General features: G+C 40.8%; 1 protein-coding gene across 1 annotated transcript in view; it reads left to right on the top strand.

Moving 5' to 3' along the window:
• MBD2 (methyl-CpG binding domain protein 2) overlaps positions 1-8,159 on the top strand; it is a 72,843-nt gene extending 64,684 nt beyond the window's left edge. The window contains exons 6-7 of the mRNA XM_014342362.4: positions 3,067-3,205; positions 7,688-8,159. Coding sequence (XP_014197848.2) covers positions 3,067-3,193 — 127 coding nt within the window. The 3' untranslated portion in view covers positions 3,194-3,205; positions 7,688-8,159. The remainder of the gene's footprint in view (positions 1-3,066; positions 3,206-7,687) is intronic.
• The last annotated feature ends 6,294 nt before the right edge of the window (positions 8,160-14,453 follow it).

Raw genomic sequence — 14,453 nt, 5'->3', positions numbered from 1 at the left:
AAAAAATCCATACAAAGTTGACATGAAAGTGTTTTTAAATGGGTAAGTCTAGCTAGGTTTATAATGGGAAAGCCCTTCTTGGGTCTTAAAGTAATTATTTTGCAAAGATAAAAAGTGGTGCAAAGTTGTATTCATATGCCTTGATTGCATATGAATATGAATGAAGTTTCTTAAAAACCTTATTTTTTAAGAAAACAAAATGTAAAATCAATGAAAGGAATCAACTTGCTCATTGGATTGTTCTTACCCTTGAGGAAGAAAATTACTCCAGAGACAAGTTCTTTTCCATCTTGGAATGAATGCTGAATTAATCAGCAGGGATTCTGCCAGGTCCTTATATGTGTTGACGGAGGTTCTCTGAGTTATATCACAGGAATGTTGATGGCTTCAACACCAGTTCTTTTGATAGTTGAGGAAACTATCTCAAAGCCAATTCTGGATGATTTCCTTTTTGGGTAAATTTGTCAACAAATTGCTCATTTGATTTAATTGTCATGACAGAAATTAGGAAGAAAATACTCCTTGTTGAATTAGTACATGTTCAAAATAAATTACTGCAAATGGAACTGTTACTCTTTACCTAATTGGGTATCCAATAGTCTGTCTACATTAAACCTCCAACTGAAGACCCCAACAAGATATATCTCAAGTATTTTTAGCGTATTTTATAATGTTTGCATTGATGAGTACTTTCGTTTTTTAATACTTTGTAACAAATTCTCACAAACTTTGCAGCTTAAAACAATACCCATTTATCAGCTTAAAGTTCTGTGGGGTCAGAAGTCTGGGCCTGGTATGACTGGCTTCTGTGTTTGGGTCTTAAAAGTGTCACCGGACTGTGTTCCCTTCTGAAGCTTGGGGTTCTCTTTCAAGCTCATATGGTGGTTGCAGAATTCATGCCTTGTGTTTTAGGGCTAAGGCCCCTGTTCTCTTCTTGGCTATGGGATGGTGGCTGTCTTAGCTCCTGGAAGCTGCCTGTAGTTCCTTGTCTCGTGGCTCCTCCATGTGCCCCTTTATGCTTCTGTCAGGAAGATCCCAGCTCCACTAAGGGGTCCTATTAGGTCAGGCCCACTACAATAATCTCTCTCGATTGACTCAAAATCAGTTGATTGGTAACCTAATCATGGAGAGATATCCCATCATATTCACAAGTTCTGCTCACCCTTAAGAGGAGAGAATTATATAAAGAGTGCACGTAAGGGTGGTTTTGGGGAAGAGGGACTGTTGGGGACCATCTTACAATTCTGCCTACAGCAGTGGGCAAATGATTAAATTTCAGCTTTCACAAATGTGGAAAGTAATGCTCAAGATAGAAGAAAATCAATGGCAAATGTTAGAGTTTAAGATAAAATTCTCCATCCAAATTACTGCATATGGTGCCATTTGCTCCATTTTCTCCATCTTCCTAATGAGGTTACTCTAGGACAGCTGTGAAGATTCTTGTACTCTTACTAGTGAGAGACTGCCAGTGAAACCAATATGCCATTTGTCATAAACTTTGAGTCACTGACCCAGAGGTGAGACTAACTGTATAAGAAATAAACAAATGTGTTCTGCTTGACCCTGCCCCATGACATGAAAATCTGTCAAATTCCAGTTTCTTTTAATATGACAGAGGCTATAGAGCTAAGACTGACCCAGTGACAGCTTCCCTCTTTTTGAAAATTCATTTAATAAGTGGAAGTCTATACCTTTTAACTCTGTGGTGTTTTGGAGTTTAATAAAGATATCCAAAGTTTTTGTGGGAAGCAGTACATATATGTTACCTTGACTACCTTGGACATAGTCTTATTTGGTCAAAGGGGTGTGATCTTGAGTAGACTGAATATAACTTGGCAGCTGGTTGAGCCCCAATGGAGTGAATACTCAGGGACCCTTAGTGCAATCTTCTATAGCATTGCTCCTCTACCTCTCTGCTGTCCCAGGTTTGGGAATTGCTGCAATCTGTCTTCCTCGGTTATTGGTAGAGAAAATTACTTTTTTTTTTCAGTAGAACCCTTTGTATATTCCTTGTTGCATCTTCATCTCCCTGTCTGCATCTTTCCTTATCTCCTTTCTTCTGGTCTCAAGAGCTTTGCCCCCTTTTCTGTTCTGCTGACCCTCCCTCCTCTGCCATTGCCTTCTGTTCTTGTTCCCACTGGAATCTTTTCCTACCAGTCTTCTCTCTTCTCTTGTCTTTCTTCAACCTTTGCTTCTCTACTTGGTTCTGGATGTCAATTTCTATTTACCGAGCTTTGTTTGCTAGACACGTATTAGGAATTTATCTCTTACCCTCTGGGGGATCTACTTTCTTTTCTTTTTTTCTTTTTTTTTTTTTTTACTTTTTAAAGGTAAGTGTATACTGATAGCCTTTCTTCCTGTGCTCTAATGGTTCAGAGCCTTTTTAATGACTTGGAGTTATTAACCCTCACTTTTGAGGTTCCTTTGTAATCACCGAGACACAGAGAAACTCATGGCATGTTCTTAACTAACTCACTTTCTTATTTGAAGAGAGGCTTTTCAGTGTCTGTCCTCGGTGTGCAGGATCATGTAGTCTTGGCTCCTTCGTGCTGACCTGTTGCCTGCAGACCTGGGAACCCAGGAGAGAGCTCTCTCCTAACTAACCTAGCCGCAGAATGTCAATCAAACCCCAGCTTATCACGCCTCTGCTTCCTCCATCTTTCTCAGTGCTTCTATGAACAAGTCACTTTTCCTTCGTTATTTATGTTCCCTCCATCTTTTATTCCTGCTTCTAAGTTATTTCTAATTGTCCTTATAGGAATAAACCCAAATCTTGACACAGTTGACATTTTCAAAGTTGAAGAAAAGGTCACTGACGTCAATCTGCTCTTTCTAGAATTTCATGTGTGATGAGGGATAACTGCCTCTGTGAACATTCCTCTTTTTGGCAAGGCTCATTGGTGAGGTTTGATTTGTGTGTAGAAGCAACCTCTGCAAAAATCTGAAAAGGAAGTCTATTCTTCTTAGGAATTTAATTATTTTGAAGTAAGGATGAACTTCTGTAGCAGATTCATATTGTCATTACTTGCCAAATTCTCAGTGCCTTTTTATTCTGTTTTTAAAAAGGAAACAGGAAGAGCGAGTACAGCAAGTACGCAAGAAATTGGAAGAAGCACTGATGGCAGACATCTTGTCGCGAGCTGCTGATACAGAAGAGATGGATATTGAAATGGACAGTGGAGATGAAGCCTAAGAATATGATCAGGTAAACTGACACCAGAGAGAGTGACTTGGAACTTAAGGTGTGTTTTCTTGGCCGGACATAGTGGCTTCTGCCTGTAATCCCAGCACTTGGGTGGCTGAGGCGGGCGATCAGTTGAGCTCAGTAGTTAGAGACCAGCTTGATCAACATGGCAAAACCCCATCTCTACCCAAAATACAAAAAATTAACTGGGTGTGGTGTTGTGTGTGTGTGGTTCCAGCTACTCAGGAGGCTGAGGTGGGAGGATCACTCGAGCCTGGGAGGCAGAAATTTCAGTGAGCCAAAATTGTGCTTACTGTTCTCCAACCTGGGTGACAGAGTGAAACCCCATCTCAGAAAAAAAAAAAAAAGGTGTCGCTGTATTTTCTTGTTATTTTCCCTTTAGCTTCCTCAGCAGTGAATGAAAAAGCTACTCCTCTGCTCGGGTTCTCCATGTGCTATTGTTTGTTTCTTCTCTCTGGATTGAAGGACCATATAAGTTATTGCATTCTTTTGTTTTCATACTGGGAGGACATTCACACCCCTGCAGTCACTTGCAAGGGATCTAGTCTCCTTTATTAAGACCAGGTGGAAAGCCTCTAAGGTTTTCCTTAGAAAACCTTACTCTGCTCACTAGAGAAGAGCAGCAGCAGAAGAAAAGGACTTTGTCAGGTAGGGAGGAACGGCCCCAGAAGAAGAAGGTGACTGTCATCTCCATCACAGTAGCCTCCAGGGCATATTGTTTCCTCTTTAAAATTATGGTGGCAAAGCAGGCAAAATCTCTTTCTTTTTCTTAGATTCTCCCTAGCACAGATTTGATGCAGGGAGAACAAGAAGGACACTAAAAAGTATAATAAATACTTTACCTTAAAAAATACACATTTTTAGGCTGGGTTTGGTGGCTCATGCCTGTAATCTCAGCACTTTGGCATGCCAAGGCAGGCGGATCACTTGAGGTCAGGAGTTTGAGACTAGCTTGGCCAACATGGTGAAACCTTGTCTCTACTAAAAATATAAAAATTAGCTGGGCGTGGTAGAATAGCTGGAATTTTGTAATTCTAGCTACTCGGGAGGCTGAGACACGAGAATTGCTTGAACCCGGGAGGCAGAGGTTGCAGTGAGCCGAGATTGTGCCACTACACTCCAGCCTGGGATGGAGTAAGACTCTGACTCAAAAAACAGCAACAAAAATGCACATTTTGATCTTATCTCAAACTCACATTCCAGGCTCATGGCTCTGTGCCATGGGCATACCTTGTCTTCAGAGGAGCACGTGCAGATCTTAAGGCTTTCTGTGACGTCTTGCTTCCCGGCTTCCATCCTGCTTTGTTTCAGCAGGCCATGTCTTCCTTTTTGGCACCCCAAAACCAATTATTTACTAGTTTCCTTTGAAGCCAAAACAGAGGGAGGGATGGGGTGCTAATATGCTGTCAAGGGTCAACAGAGCCTCTCTGAGAAAGTGACATTTATGTTGAGCCTGAAAGATATATAGGAGTGAGCCAGGAGAGGTTTGGGTAAAAGTGTTCCCATTAGAAGGAACAGCAAAGAGAAACTTGGTTTCTTTAAGGAATGAAGAAATTATCCACGTGGTTGGAATGTAGTATGTCTGGGGAGGGGTAGGGGGAATGTGTGGGTGGTGAACCTAGTCACGTAGGACCTGTGGGTTGTTAGGGAGATTGATGACCACTTGAGATTGATCATGAAAATTAGCAGGAATCACTGAAGAGTCAGTAGCATGATCAGATTTGCTTCTTTACAAGAGCCCTGTGGCTGCTGCATGAATACAAGGATTGGAGTAGGGAAAGCTTGGAAGCAAGGAGACCAGTTGGGATGTTGCTGCGGTAGTCTCGCAAGAGATGATGGTGGCTTTAGGAGGATGTTGACATGCCAATGGGTTGGGAGAAGAAGAGATGGGTAGATCTGAGATATATCTGGAGAAAGAATCACGTGACCAGGTGACTGCCTGGAAGTGCGGGTGAGAGAGTGGCGAGGATGCCTCAGGGTTTTCACTTGAGCCATCACTTGAGCTGGGTGGGAGAGAACTCTGTTTGGTAGGGGAACAGGCTAGGGGTAGGGATTGCAGGGAGGGTGAGTTTAATTGTTAACACAATTATCCCCGTCCGTGAGTGCCTTTATCTTTCATGCCACAGCAAGACCAAAATCCAATAATACATATAATGTCTTACATTTACATGTCCATCCATGGCAGCACTCACTTCTGGGTCACAGTTTCCTGACTATACAGAATCATTTCAGGCTGGGTGTGGTGGCTCACGCCTATAATCCCAGCACTTTGGGAGGCTGAGGTGGGTGGATGTCCTGAGGTCAGGAGTTTGAGACCAGCCTGGCCAACATGACGAAACCCTGTCTCTACTAAAAATACAAAAATTAGCTGGGCATGGTGGCGGGCACCTGTAATCCCAACTACTTGAGAGGCTGAGGCAGGAGAATCGCTTGAACCTGGGAGGTGGAGGTTGCAGTGAGCCGAGATCGCGCCACTGCACTACAGCCTCGGTGACAGAGTGAGACTCTGTCTCAAAAAAAAAAAAAAAATCATTTCAATCCAGTTCAGTGCTGTTTTAGCTCTTTTCTCTTCCCTTATTGAAGACATGAAGATGCTGTGTTGATACTTGGATTTTGTTTTCCAAGCTGGCAAGGATGTATTTATGGGCTTTGATGAGTATACTTAATATGCTGGAAGTCTTTCAGAGGGAAGTCTGAAGTGTGTTTCTACTGTCCATGGCTGCAGCCACACCGTCTCTGGAGCACAGAGGGATCTGGATCTCACCTGATCCAGATTCTGCACTGTTGCTTCGGAATAGACTCTCAGAAAGCCCTTCTCTTCTGTCAGGGCTTTTTGGTTTTTTTCTAGACTTTTCTCATGAAATCATTTCAGATAATCAAGGGTCACCTAATTGAGGTTTTACTAGACTTCTGTTTCCTTTTTTTTTATTATTATTTTTGAGATGGAGTTTCGCTCCTGTCATCCAGGCTGGAGTACAGGAGTGCAATCTCAGCTCACTGCAACCTCTGCCTCCCGGGTTCAAGCGATTCTCCTGCCTCAGCCTCCCAAGTAGCTGGAATTACAGGTGCCTGACACCATGCCCAGCTAATTTTTTGTATTTTTTCTAGAGACTGTTTTCGCCATGTTGGGCAGGCTGGTCTTCAACTCTTGAACTCCTGACCTCAGGTGATCCACCCGTCTCAGCCTCCCAAAGTGCTGGGATTACAGCATGTGCTACCGGCCGACTTTTGCTTCCTTTACAGATTACTTTGCAGATTGACATCCAGGCTATACCCTTGTTTATGTGAGCGAGGCTGTGTTGTAGGCACTGGCACTATACTTACACAGAATTTGGCAACTGCTCATTGCCTTGCACAAATGTGGATAATAGTAATAACAAACTAATGTTGAATGATTAGAATTTTAATCAGTTCTTTAAAAGTAGCCATTATTTTGGCATGTTAGGTAGGGAGAGATTCAAATTATTTATGTAATCTTCCCAACTTGAGAATGGCATTATTAGATCAAGCCATTAGACTTATAGATTGCGGAAGATTTAGATGTACTTCTTAATTATGAAAATTACATTTACCTTACTCAAATAACCCCATATATATCTAAAAGTTTTAATAAACTAAAGCATGACCACATGACTCAATCAGCTGTCCATAATAACCTGTGGTATAGGTAGGACTTAGTTGGGCAAAGGGTGAGACGTGGCCATCTTCACGGGCTCATAAGAGATAACCAAGGTCCCTTCAGGTCGGCCAGCCTCATCATGCCTCAGCTCTTTCTAATCCTGCTTATTAGTAAGGTGGATGTTTATTCATTTATTTATTTGGTTAGTTAAATAACAGGCCGCAATTTACTGTGTTACTTAAATTTTACTTAAGTAAAATTTAAGAAGAAGAAGAAGATGACTGTAAAAACAAAGGTGTGAATATATTTAGCTATACATGAGATAGGATATCAAATACATAAATAGTTCAATTTGCAGTTGCACAGTGCCATTTCACCCAGGTTAAACAATAGGAAGACTCGATGCATACGTGTCATCTGTAAATGCTCTCATGTGAAAGAAATTGTGAAGTAAAATAAAGTATCTTGAGTAGAAATTTTTCTACATTTTCTCAAAATATATTTGGATTGGTCTGTATCTGTTCTGCTTTTTCATTTGTATGCCCTTTGAACTCTCTTTTTATGCTGATGTAGTTAATTGTAGTTAGAAAATATTTTCATAAACATATAGAAGAATACATATGATTTCTTTGGAAAATTAACAGGATAGTAAAGGTTATCATCAAAATAAAACGAAACAATGAGGGGATATGTTGAGCACTTTTTATTTATGAAGTGCTGTAACTACATGTTCATCAAGGCTGTAAAAACATGGTTCTTAAGTGGAATTCAATCTCTAATTCTTTTTTGAGTATTGCTGACCTCTCACCTGATAAATCACTGGATTACTTAAGTTTGTTCTTTTTTTTTTTTTTTTTTTACAGGTAACTTTCGACCGACTTTCCCCAAGAGAAAATTCCTAGAAATTGAACAAAAATGTTTCCACTGGCTTTTGCCTGTAAGAAAAACAATGTACCCGAGCACATAGAGCTTTTTAATAGCACTAACCAATGCCTTTTTAGATGTATTTTTGATGTATATATCTATTATTCAAAAAATCATGTTTATTTTGAGTCCTAGGACTTAAAATTAGTCTTTTGTAATATCAAGCAGGACCCTAAGATGAAGCTGAGCTTTTGATGCCAGGTGCAATCTACTGGAAATGTAGCACTTACGTAAAACATTTGTTTCCCCCACAGTTTTAATAAGAACAGATCAGGAATTCTAAATAAATTTCCCAGTTAAAGATTATTGTGACTTCACTGTATATAAACATATTTTTATACTTTATTGAAAGGGGACACCTGTACATTCTTCCATCATCACTGTAAAGACAAATAAATGATTATATTCACAGACTGATTGGAATTCTTTCTGTTGAAGAGCACACACAATAAAAAACCCCTCGTTAGCCTTCCTCTGATTTACATTCAACTCTGATCCCTGGGCCTTAGGTTTGACATGGAGGTGGAGGAAGATAGCGCATATATTTGCAGTATGAACTATTGCCTCTGGACATTGTGAGAATTGTGCTTTCACCAGAATTTCTAAGAATTTCTGCTAAATATCACCTAGCATGTGTAATTTTTTTTCCTTGCCTGTGACTTGGACTTTTGATAGTTCTATAAGAATAAGGCTTTTTCTTCCCTTGGACATGAGTCAGATACACAAGGACCCTTCAGGTGTTACTAGAAGGCGTCCATGTTTATTGTTTTTTAAAGAATGTTTGGCACTCTCTAACGTCCACTAGCTTACTGAGTTATCAGGTGCAGGTCAGACTCTTGGCTACAGTTAGAGGCAGCTTCTAGGTAGAGTTGCTTAATGAAAGGGTTTGTAATACTTTACAAACCATTACCTGTACCTGGCCTGGCCTCCAAAATATTAACATTCTTTTTCTGTTGAAACTCGCGAGTGTAACTTTCATACCACTTGAATTTATTGATATTTAATTATGAAAACTAGCATTACATTATTAAACGATTTCTAAAATCAAAACATACTTAATCTGATACCAAGGAAGGGAGGGAGTGGTTATAAGCAAATGAAAACAAATTTTGAGAGACAGAGCAAAAGTAAAATCATTCTATAGAAAAGGTGTGTTTATTTCTTAACTCTTGAGTTCTTTTAAAATTAGAACCTAAATGATGCAGTCAGGGGTATGACCAATTCCACATGAGTGTCACCTGTACACTTTATTACCACTACCTCCAGTTTCCAAGGCAGGGAAGAAGAGGGGAATAGTCAAAGCAATATGACTAGCTAGGTTTGGGCTGCTGTTTGGGCTGCTGTTTTTCCTGGACTTTTATGCCAAACTACATAAATACTTCTTGGAATTCCTGATTTACGCTCAACTTTGATCCCTGGACCCTAGGGCCATTAGTTTCCTTGAAGCAGTCCTGCTGGTGGATGAGCAGGGAAACTTGTAGACCCTGGGAGGCCAATTGGTAGAGGGTGCCTGCCCGCCCCATCAGACTGTCCCAACTGGGGTGGGGGTGAGGATCATAGTGATTTCTTTTTAAAAGCTAGTATGACTAGTGAGAATGGATGTCCAAGGGCTTTTCTCTTCCTCCCCCGAGTCCACGATTCTTCATTTGTGATCAGGGTTGGGGTAACTTCACCTTGGTGATCATATATTCTTTTTACAAACCAATCCAGCCAAGATATATGTGCTTTTCTAAACAGCTTGTAAAAGCAAAAACACAATGTAAACACATATAAAACTGATTTTTTTTTTTTTTGCTTATATACTTTGCTCAGGTGGAGAACAAGGTATGAAAGCCATTATATGGTGTCCCTTGGGGACCATCCCATAAGTCCAGGGTGTTCCCAATATACCCACAAGACATGTTCAAAACTTCATCACCTGGTCCCCACAAACCTACCACCCTCTTCCATTCCCTCACTCTGGTAAAAGCAAGCCATCTTCTCCAGTTACGCAAGGCAGAAGCCCAGGAGTGAGCACAATGCTGCCCTTTCCCTTGCTTCTGACTTCTCATCAATCCTATTAGAACTACTGACTGCACCCCACCTCTCCTCCATCCCCATGATCACTGCCTTCATATGAACTGCCTTTCCTGTCCTCTGGACTTTCAGTGGCTTCCTTTTTTGCTCACCTGTCCACTTTCTTCCCCTTCCCTCTCTCCATCCCTCCACATAGTCATCAGAAAGATCATCAAAACAGGCAAATGTGACTGTATTATTTCCCTCACTTATCTTTGTATGCAGTTTAGAGTGATTTTTAAGAGCACACACTTTGAAATTAGGAGAACCTGTGTCTGAATCCTGATTTTTGCCATTTGTGTGACTTGTCAGGTTATTTAATCTCTTTGAGCCTGTCCCTCCTCAGTGAAATAGGAATAATAATACCTACCTCATAGAGTTGTTGTGAGGATTCAGTGAGATAGACTGTTTCTAAAGTGTGTAGCACAGTGCCTGGCACATAGTGGGTGCTCACATTGGAGCACACTATTGTCGCTATCCCTGCAGGTGTGAGTTTTACATCCTTTCCAAGAGGCATTTGCTAATAACCCTAACTACCGCCTATCCCTGTGACACTATTTTCTGCCTCAGCACCCTATTTCCTTTGTAGACATTTTCTAAGTCTGTATTTTATTTATTTGTTGGCTTTTTGTCTATTTCTCTACTAGAATGTAAGCTCCATGAGAGCAAGGATGTGTTTGTCTGATTTCCCATTACAGCCCCAGCACTTAGCTGAGTGACTGGCACCTAGTAAGCACTCAGTAACTGTTTGCTGAATAAATGGAAGAATGGTCAAAAGGCTCTTCTTGATCTGATCCCTGCTTGTCTGTCTGGCCTCATGCTGCCACTATTCCTCATTGCACCTTCAGCTCAAGAAAAACCTCTTTACTTGCTTCTTTGAAGTGCCCCTTGGGCCTCTGTGTCTTTGTACCTGTTGTTCCCTTTGCCTGAAACACCCTTTGCCTGCCCGTCTACATGGTGAATTCCTAATCATTGATGAAGTCTCAGCTCAATGGCTACCTCCTCTGTGAAGCTGTCCCTGATTTCTTCAGGCAGATGTTCTTTCCCGCCTTCCCTGTTCCCACTGCACTTTGTAAATACCTCCATGGAAGCACTTTATTGTATTGTATTGTAATTTTTTTTTGCATGTCTGTTTCTACTATTAGACTGTAAGCACCGTAAAAGCAGAGATTGTGCTTTTTCATCCTCATGTTCCCAGAGCCTAGCCCAGTGCCTGGCACGTAATAGCTTGTCATTAAATATTTGTTGAATGAATCTGTGAATGAACAAGAGTCATGCAGTTGGAAAAGTGTTAGAAGCTGTATGTATTATAAAGGAAAGAAATGCCCTTGGTGGCTTCCAGGGTGTTTTTTTTTTTTTTTGGTCTAAAGAGGAGATCTAGAGAGTGTTATACAATCTCTTTGAATATAAGATTACTCGTTTGGATTTTTAAAATAATATAGATCTTCATAAATAATTGCAAAGATATAAACAAGCTTTGTGATTTCTCAAATGCTATGAAGTCCAAAATAAATATTTGCACTACTAGTATTTCCATAGTAAATGCTATGAGAAAATGTACAGCAATAAATTTTGAAGCTTTAAAACTGTTTGTGTAAGTCATCTTCAATGACTTAATCCATGAAGGACATCTCTGGATCATGTTTCTCGGGCACAGGGGACATCAGACTGGGGGGTGGGGTCCCAAAGTTCACAGGTAGGGCAGGGAACACCAGTCAGTTACAACCCAATTAGCTAGCAGTAGCTGTGGGATTTGGACTTGGAGCAGCAGGCTGTCAAAATGCATGCCTCGAAGGATCTGGAGTAGGCTTTAAAATTTTAATTTGCATGCTGGTTTTCTCTATAAGGGCACATGCAAATTTTATGTGAAAATAGTTACTTTTATCAATTATTTGACTTTTAATGATGGGAAAACAGAAAGTGTTTTATTTCCTCACATTTATATAGCATTTAATAATTTATGGAACACTTTCACCTCCATTAATGTTATCTTTGAATTTTAATCTACATGTAAGCCATGTAATATGTACATATTCTTCTTTTCCTCATTTATGAGTTAAGAAATCTAAGACCCAGACAAGTTAAATGACTTATCCTAGCCAATAAGATTCAGAGAGGGAAATTTGAATGTAAAGGTTTTCTGTCTCGAGAACGCCACACAACCTTCCAATACTATTCTCCACTCGGGTCTAAAGCTGACAAAAAGCAACACAGTTTGGTTTAACAAGTACAGTATGACTGTGGCCTGAAAGCAGAGCGATTCTTCCTAGGAGATCTGGTCCTTTTGTGGGTGACTAGTCAAAGCTTTTCCAGTAAACCTCCCTGCTGAGAAATCTTTACTAGGATTATTTATCTTATAAAAGAGGTGAGAATAGGTAAAGCTTCTTAATCACAGAATGTTAGGAATTATTTTTATCCGATGGTTAGCCTTTTCTTTGTAGTACTTTCAGCTTTTTGCCTCATGAACTTGATCCTTTGAGAAGTCTGGCAGCAAGATGCAACTGGACCATAGGCCCTGGGGCAAGAGTCCCCAACCTTTTTGGCACCAGGGACTGGTTTCATGGAAGACAATTTTTCCAAAGAGCAGGGTGGGGTGGGGTGATGGTTCTGAGATGAAACTATTCCACCTCAGATCATCAGGCATTAGATTCCCATAAGGAGTGTGCAACCTAGATCCCTCGCATGTGCGAGTCACAGTAGAGTTTGTGCGCCAATGAGAATCTAATGCCACAGCTGATCTGAGAGGAGGCGGAGCTCAGGCGGGAATGCCTGCTCACCTGCTCACCTCCTGCTGTGTGGCCCTGTTCCTAACAGGCTGAAGATCAGTACGAGCCTGCTGCCGCCCAGGGCTTGGGGCCCCTGATGTAGGGCATGTGTAAAACCATTCACTGGGACTGGGACCTTTTAATATTTGTTTTTATCTAATGTTATTGTGATTCTAATTTTTGAGTGTTTTTTAATATACATATTAGTAGAACAGTACATGTATATTATTTGTAAGTAAATATCCATAAATTTGGGAATACGTTTTTGTCTCAGAAAGGATTTATTAGCAAAGGAGTTTTGAGACCACTGCTCCAGTGCAGGAATCCTCATCGGGGGTCCATATTCCCCTGGAGTCAAGGAGCCTGCCAGACTCTTGCCATTACATACACAATTTTATGACGATGTGCCTTTCTCCTGGGGTAGTATCAGTAGCTTCTGTAGAATTCTCAGTGGGTAATGTATATCCAAGAATGAACCACTGAGGGCTGGTCTAGTGATTTCACTCCACTCTTGAGGCAGAATGGCTGTCACATACAAATTCAGATCATCTACAGCTTGATTTGTTATTGTTGTTGTTGTTGCATTTGTTGGTAGCCTCCAAATGACTTTTCATTTTGATTTAATGAATTAATGCTAACAAAATACCTAACAGAGTGGCCTCCGTATGGTAATGTATTTCATAAATGGGAGCAACCGCTTCCTTCCCCCAAAAACAAACAAACAAAAAACGCTGGTAAATTGTTAGGTATTGGAATATGCTTCTTGGGGAGTTACCTTGATTTTTGCTGACTGGATAAATATTCCCTGGACTGAGAGAGAACCAAAGCAGGGAGTTAATTGTGTGTGTGTTGGGAGAGGTTGATAGCAAGCAAGAATATGCTTGTTGAACACAGCATGATTCATACGAAGGCCTTACACCCAACAGTAGCTAGTTGTGAGAAAACGGAAACATTTGGAAACTTGAGGGGACTGATACAAATAGCAACATGGTAGAATGTGCTACTGGGAATGAATGCCTTCTTTTAAACCTTTCTCTTCCTCTCCTCTGTCTCCTACAAGAGCCGAGTCACTTAGTATAATTTTACAAATGAGAAAACTATAACCTTCCAACTATGACTTTCATTTTAAGAAACTCATGTGGCTTTTTGGAACAAACAAGATTTTGGTTTTACAGAAGCTGCTGTGAGAAGAGGATGAATTAGTCACCTAACTCTGAAAACATTTAACACTGGGGGTGGAGGGCTGGGGGAAGGGTGAATGCATTATTACTCAGTGAGTCAGAAACACACTCAACTTTACTGGAACTTTGTATTCATTCAAGGAATGGTCACAATCTTTGTTGTTGTTCTTCCTCTTCTTCTTTTTTTAAAATGACATTCCATAGGCTCTATTGCCATTTTATTAAAGATCAGTAGAAAGGCAAGAGGAAATATGGGTGTGAATTAAAGAATGGAGATAATTCAAATTACTCAGGGAAATTTCTTTGTGATAGGGTGGGACTGAGGTCCCTGGTTTTTTGCTGACTGTTAGTCGGGGTTTGTCCTCAATGTCTAGAGGCTGCCCACATTCCTCGGCTAATGGTTCCTTTCATCGTTTTTGTTTGTTTGTTTGTTTGTTTTTGTTTTGTTTTGTTTTGTTTTTTGAAAGCCTCGCTCTGTCATCCAGGTTGGAGGCTGGAGTGCAGTGGCTTGATCTTGGCTCACTGCAGCCTCTGCCTCCCGGGTTCCAGTGATTCTCCTGCCTCAGCCTCCTGGGTAGCTGGGATTACAGGCATGCGTACCACCATGCCTGGCTAATTTTTATATTTTTAGTAGAGATGGGGTTTCACTATGTTGGCCAGGCTGGTCTTGAACTACTGACCTCAGGTGACCCGCCCACCTCGGC

The sequence above is a fragment of the Pan paniscus genome, chromosome 17 (assembly GCF_029289425.2).
Source record: "Pan paniscus chromosome 17, NHGRI_mPanPan1-v2.0_pri, whole genome shotgun sequence".
Classification (NCBI taxonomy): domain Eukaryota; kingdom Metazoa; phylum Chordata; class Mammalia; order Primates; family Hominidae; genus Pan; species Pan paniscus.
The sequence above is the reverse complement of the archived record's forward strand: the minus strand, read 5'-3'. Positions and strand labels throughout refer to the sequence as shown.